Genomic DNA, 7,378 nt, shown 5'->3' on the forward strand with positions numbered 1-7,378 from the left:
ACTGCCAGTATACAGAATAAAACAACCTTATGCTGTTATATATTACCACAAAAATTATTATGTGCTTATGCTTATTTGTTTTCTTGCTGAAAGGTACCATTCACATATATGGATGATGAATACGGTATGAAGAGAGCCAGCAGACGGTGAGCTTAGCTTAGCATAATGACTGTAAACAGGGGGAAACAGCTAGCCTGGCTACGTCTAAAGGTATCAAAATACCTAGCAGAACCTCTAAAGCTCTCAGTTAACACATTTTATCTTGTTTGTTTATTTTTATTTTTTCTAGAGCGGTTGCCAGGCAACCAGCAGAGGCATGTAATGCCCTATAAAACCACATCTTGTCCTTTTTACACTTGGTTTTTATATATATTAAACAGACGATAATGTGGTAATTTGTGATGACTGAGCCAGGCGAGCGGCTCCCCCCGTTTACAGTCTTTATGCTAAGCTAAGCTAACCGGCTGCTGGCTCCAGCTCATTGTGTGTATCATACAGATAAATGAGTGGTATCAATCTAACTCTCGGCAAGAAAGTGCATATGCATATTTTCCGAAAAGTAGAACTGTTTCTGTAATAATGTGCTGAAATGCAAATATGTGGTAACAGCAACAATAAACAGGTTTCGATTGCGATCAAAGTGGCTGCACTGGGTTGTGTTTATCTAGTTTATGGTAAACAAACAAGTTCCTTATTCACTGCACACAAAAAACGCACAATGGCATACAAAGGGAAGTGGCAGAGTTTCAGTTTAAGCAATCGGATATGTAACTGTCACAAACCTTAAAACCACAGCAAAGACGCAACAAGACAAACCCTGTGTATGTGTGTGTGTGTGTGTGTGTGTGTGTGTGTGACTGTGGAACAAGATGAAGGGAAGTCTTAGGCATAGCAAAACCAAAAAAAAAAACAGTTGTTACAGTGTTCAGTCTTTGACGGAAAGGCTTATAACACACTACAGTCTAATTGTAAGTGTTTGTTAATGTTTTTGTCAACAACTATAACTCCTCCTACAAAAAGCTAATGACAATAGAGTACAATACAGTAATAATATAAGGGATGTTATATTTGTTGACAAAAAGTGTACATTAACAGACACCTAATGTCCTTATAGCAGTTTACAACTACATTACAGTGTGTTGTAAACCAGTTACTAAACGTTTTTATAGTGATTACAAATGCTAATGTTAATCACCTCGTGACCCATCAGATCGATCGTGTGGTCACGGCCCTCAGGCTGGGAACCATTGCCTTACAGTACAACAAATACTGTCAATATGTTGGTCAATATAATTCTTCTGTACTCATTGTAATTACTACTTAAAAGTGATTTTGCTGTAGTTTTGTGGCAAGAAATAAAAAAAGAAAACACGTGTTAAAGAAAAAAATATTTCAATATTTATTTGCGGTATAAACATGTCTTGTGTTGTTTCCATATACTGTACAATACACAGGGTCAATCGTATTTCCTTCAATAGACAGAAAGGTGAAACTGCCCCGGTTAACATGCCCCTTGTTTTTATACACAGACAGATTGCATCTTTTTTAAAAACGGTTTACAGCACAATACAAAACAGCTATTCAACGTGTGTTTGAAGCTGTAACACGATGCAAGATGCATTGTCAAAAAAATCCCTGAAAAATTCCTCACTGAGGTAACATTTTTAAAATCATTCACTTTTTCTTTCACTTTGTATTTAACGTCGCCACCTCTCCTCTGCTCTCGCTCATTCACGTCTTTCCCTCCCGAGCACATTCTCACCGAGATGTAGCTACAAGTTTAAGGACACAGAAACGGCCGTTCCCGTGATCTGGCAAATTTACAAACAGAGAAAAAGACTTGATTTCTCTTTCATTGTTACAAAGACACAAAAAAAACCACAAGAAAGCAGCTTGAAATCAACCATATTCTTTTAAATAGAAAACCTCCGTACTGAAATATATTTCAATCCTAGGGTGCAAGAGATCAAGTCCTCAACGTTTTTCTTATTGTAAGTGGGATATGACTACAGACAAGGGAAGTCCATTCAAGCATGGTGGTATTATCTTTATCTCTGATGCTATAATATGAGAGGAACTTTTGCATATAAATTCATAACATATATATACTTAGATATATATTCATATTGAAAGGCCACAGGAATAGCATAGAGCACATTATATCAAAACAAGACGGAAAAAGACCTTGTAATTATTAAAGCCGGGTGGTGTAATCGTCTATTGTGAAACATAACTGGCATGCTGAACCACAGCTCTGACTATGTGAAGCAGTGTGTGTGTGTGTGTGTTAGTGAGGGCCTCTTTCACGTTGGTAACGGGCACACCGGCCCTACATTTTGGACACCCCAGGTGAAATGTTACTTCAGTCCACAAGCCATATCGAGCTGGATCTTGTATAATTATATAGAATAGATATAGTACAAAAGAAGAAGATTTTAAAAATGTTGAGGTCTTGGATCTACAAAATACTGCAAAAAGGTGTTTTGATATATTGCAGAGTAACAAAGAGGACCTCGTGTGACCCGTTACGGTAAATAGACAGCTCGCTGTCTTTTATTACCATGTTCTGATTCAAATAACAGATAAAACAAACATTTAATTTTTTCTTTCTTTTTTTACACAAGTGAGATACAAAGAGTATTGAACAGTCAGCATTAGAAACAAGTTAGAAAGATAATATAAGGCCAGCTAAAACCAACCCTGTTCAGATTCAACTGCTGCCCCCTCTGAAACCCAGTTCTTTGTTTCTGTCTAGACCCCGTCCACATCACCACTTTGACACCATTGATCTGTAGTTTGCTGTGAATATTGGGCATCATGCAAGAAACGCTCATACAAAGATTTGTTCTTAAGTGTCTTTCAGTTGAAGTAGCCTCAGACCAACCACAGGCCTGAGGAAGATCTGCAGTTGGCTGAAACATCACTAATAAAACTAAAAAAGGAGCTGTGATTCCAGTGTACAGGTACTCCTGATATTAAAATGGTATAGTGCTGGACTACTTTCTCCAGTTTAAAAATACTTGTTTGACTATAGGGCTTTATCAATTTGGAGTTAAATACGTTCCCAATGTCTGCTAACATTTATAACCTTGAATAAAACCGCAACACAAACCAACATGGTTTTTCCCTATATTGACCACCTCACCTTTAAAAATCAGTGGTTTGATTACATATCAAACCATTCCTTCTTTATGTCCATCACTGAACAGCTATATTAAAATTTTCATTCAGCTTTTTACTCTTTTTAGTCACATTTTTGTGAATGAAAGGTACCCTTGAATTGAGCAGAACAGGTAGGCTTTTATAGCAATTGTGGAGCACTGATTATGCTAATGATCACAACTCCTGAATGTTCACGTACTTATGAAGAGGTGGCATTCATTGGGTGGAAAAGAATGATTTACGACATGTTTGTGCAATTACAGACTGAGTTTGAACACTCGTACGAGCAGATAAAAGCCAAAGAGATTGAGGATGAGAATACAAGAGTGTTCTTGCATGAGGCCTAATGTAGCTACAGACATTGCCATAAGTGCTGCAGTGTTGTTCCACTCATCAGAGGAACCCTACTTTAAACGGCCAATGACTGCAGCAGAATGCTTTCTTGTTAAGGTGCTTCACATGTGAACAGGGTCTCAGAAAACTCCTTAACCACACGCTGTTTACTGCTTGTGTTCAGCAGCAACAGCAGTTAAAAAAACGGTCCCCATCGTTCGTCTTCCTTCCCGGTAAATCAACATCCAACCCGTGGTTATGTCTACTGTTAGAGAGCATACAGCACCATAGCATGCTCAGGTATACAAAATAATCTTTACTATTAGCTCTATAATATATATATTTATATCAATTTGTGTTTAATATATCTTTCATATAATAATATACCCAAGGCTTAAGGGTGAATCAACTCAGACAAACTTTACTTTGACGAAATGGGTGATCCCTTTCCTTCGGTTTTCCCCAATGCAGTTAAGGGGTTGTGAAGCTATTTAAGTAGCTAAGTGCAGTTTGTAGCTGAGGCCAGTCCCAGTCCAAAACACCAAGACCAGGTTACAATCACAGTCCCTTATCTGAGAATCCTTTTTTTTTGTTTGGCAAATTTGTACCTGGGTCTTAAAAGGGACCAAAGATAGGACAACAAATTGAATAATTTCCTCTTAGGCAAAAAGAAGGTAATACAAGATTGTTGAGGCACTTCCTTGCCCATGGTTGCTAAGATAAGCTGCCTAAAACGTTGCTCAGAAATGTTAACAGTGCCTTAGCATCCCCTAACACCAACGCTGATCTCTCATTCAAGTCTCTGCCTCCAAGTACAAAAGTCAGAGCCGTTAGATGCTGTGATGAAACAACTGAGGAAGTTCAGAGTTTTTGACTGAAATGAAATAACATCGACTAAAATAATCAAAACAGCTGGTGGAAACTGAATGAACAGTCATATAGTGAAGGAAGTAGGAACTGGGAAGTGCAACAGCAGTTTGACAAACATCAAATCTACCCAACCACGATTCAACTGATAATTCCTAACCCCATGCCCTAGTCCTAACCCTTTAACCCTCTGAACCTCGTCCTTTGCTTGGGGGCCCAGTTCCTGCTCCCTCCCCACTCCACTGTGCAGCTGTTGGGACTCGTCGCAGCCTGGGACTGGCCTCTCCTCACCGCTCCTCTTCTCTGAATGTCTCTTTATCTGCCTGCTTCCAAGCATTGGCTCCAAGTGCCAACAAGTCAATGGCTACACCACTGTGCAAACTGCATTAGGTCATTACAAACCTGAAAGAAAAATGAAACAAAACAAAAAAATAGAAAAGAAAAAAAAGAAGACAACTCGGAATATCACAACAACGTTCCTCTTTGATGGCGTCACCACACCCATTCCCCTTCTTTAGTTTTACATTCTCTTAAGCCATTATTGGATTGGATAGATAAGATTTCTATGCGTATATATTTATATAAGGTATAGATTTGTGCGTAAATGTACACAAAAATATACAAAAATGCATATAGACATACTGAATTTGTTAAGGACTGCCCATACATGTTCTGCTATGTACGTTAACATACATACAGTACATACAGTACAAACATACATACTTTGTTTATGTGTGTGTGTGTGTGTGTGTGTGTGTGTGTTAATTCCTTGGTTTATAAAACTCTACATTCAGTAGAGCGAGATTTTCTACAAGTAAATCCCAGATTCTCCACTTGGCACCAGTCAGCTCAGCTCGAGAGCCGAGACAGAAAGACAGAGAGGATGTTGTTGTCTCATAAATCTAGCGCTGTAGATTTTTCCATGTTCCTATCTTTGTATGAAGCTGTCTGTCCTGCTGCCGCCTTCACTCAGTTTCTCAGTCAGTAAAGTCTCCTTGGTTCTCTGTTAAAAGACAAGTTGATCAGGGCTTTTTTCCTCCCTCGATTTCAATCAACTCCGAGGAAGACGCCACCGTAAAACCCGTTTGTCAGTTCCCACTTCTGGGTTAAAAAAAAACTACCTTTTCCCCCTTTTAACGTGGCATCTGTGAGCTCCCCTAACCCTCCAACGCTGCTCCGTGGTCAGGCTCTCAGACAACGAGCCACCGGGAGCCTTAAAACATTCATTAAAACTGGCTGCTTCCCTCCAGTTCAGCCGCTTGTTACCATGGTAACAACACCACCTTGACCCCCCTTAAAAAAGGGACAATCCCCCCGTCTAAATTTCATGTGGACTCCAGCGTGTCCAGTTGAAACACATTGTGATTGGTCGGGGTGGTGAAGAAGAGCTGGTCGTGTGTTGGGGAGGTCGAGCGGTTGTCGCAGGGGCTGTTGAGGCCCAGCGTTCGCTCAAAGTCCAGGAGCTGGCCCATGAAGTTGAAGTTGGGGGAAATGTTGGACTTTTTCCGCTTGACGAAGTCGTACGCGTCGTTGAGCGACAGGTTGAGCTTCTGCATCAGGTAGGCCACCGTGACCGTCACCGAGCGGCTGATCCCGGCCAGACAGTGCACCAGGATGCCGCACTTTTTGGAGCGCGCCTCGTCTGAGGAGAGAGGAACATGGGAGGACGGGAGTGGGGGAAAGATGAACGAAGGGAAAGAAGGGAAGAGGGGAAATGATGAAATGAGATTTTTTAGTCATACACATTCAAATTATCAATGAGCCAGAACGAAAACAGTCTCTAGATCTACTCATCTACAATTTTACTTACAATATGAATTCTTCTAATCTGCATTTTCATCAATATGTGAGTGAGACATAAAACCAACCATTTCAGGTAGAAATGCACAATATTGTTGAAATCAACAACACAATACACCAGTTATGTATAGGGCCTCATTGGAACAGAGTCCCAATACTTTAAATTTCAATAAACTAGAAAAAAAGGTTTAAAGAAACAACTAAAAGTTATTTTTGAAGACAGGCTTATGATGGAAACAAGCAAACAAGTGATGTAATCCTATTGGGTTGACAAATATTTGTTCATTTTGATGTATATTTGAATATGGACCCCAGGAAGAGTAGTACTACAGTAATAACTAACAGGGATCCTAATGAACAATGAACAATATTTATAGATATGCTAAATCACAAGAAATTTTAAAAAAAGTAAAACATATGTTCAAAGGCTCAGAAATCCTATTCTCTATATTACTGAGTTAATATGAGCAATGAGATCTGAACTGAACACAATTTCCTGCCAAATTCTGGACAGTTTTGACTTCACACGACCTATTTCTGCATTTTTTCTCTCAGTGTTTTGAAGTTGGCAGGGCCCAGTTGGAAGAATGTGATGCCAGATCACTCTTTGATAAGACTTGAGTGTGTGAGTGTTTGTGAAAAAAAAACCAACCTAAAAATGTTTAACGTTAAATTTGATCGTTGCTTATTTAGTCATATATCATGATTATGGCTTCAAACCAAGTTTTCAGGGACTGAGACTAAATTCTTCAAGTGTAAAACACAAATTCGTAACTCAAAGAATAATGTATTTTGTTACTATTTAATTACAACTAAATCAGAATCATTATTTATAAATGTATAGAACCAATAATATCACATCACATAGTATTGTGATTACAATCCCACTGACAGTCACCCAGTCCCACTTCCGAGTGATTCACAGTACAACACACCAGGCTCAAAGACATAATACAAGAACAGAGAATTGGATCTTTCTTTCCAAATATTTCATATTATATTCTAAATCCAGAATGATCTCTCTCAATGACAACAGAAAGTCATGTTTCATTCTGCTTTCTAGCTCTCAGTCCGTAGAAAAATCTGAATAAAAAAACATCTTACATTATTAACAGGCTACAGCCATCCGTCTTCTATCAGTTTCGAGCCCTTGCACTTCCACCACTACAGGCCATTAGAGCAAGAGTTAAGTGCTTCTTTCCTTTCTACTCTCTCT

The 7,378-nt window shown here is 39.0% G+C and overlaps 1 protein-coding gene across 1 annotated transcript in view; it reads right to left on the minus strand.

The window, feature by feature from the left end:
* Positions 1-1,375: 1,375 nt before the first annotated feature.
* Positions 1,376-7,378, minus strand: part of dusp7 (dual specificity phosphatase 7) — a 9,952-nt gene continuing 3,949 nt past the window's right edge. Inside the window, exon 3 of the mRNA XM_035661565.1 lies at positions 1,376-6,004. Coding sequence (XP_035517458.1) covers positions 5,688-6,004 — 317 coding nt within the window. The 3' untranslated portion in view covers positions 1,376-5,687. The remainder of the gene's footprint in view (positions 6,005-7,378) is intronic.

Source organism: Morone saxatilis, unplaced genomic scaffold, assembly GCF_004916995.1.
Source record: "Morone saxatilis isolate NCDOM2014 unplaced genomic scaffold, NCSU_SB_2.0 Contig18, whole genome shotgun sequence".
Lineage (NCBI taxonomy): Eukaryota > Metazoa > Chordata > Actinopteri > Moronidae > Morone > Morone saxatilis.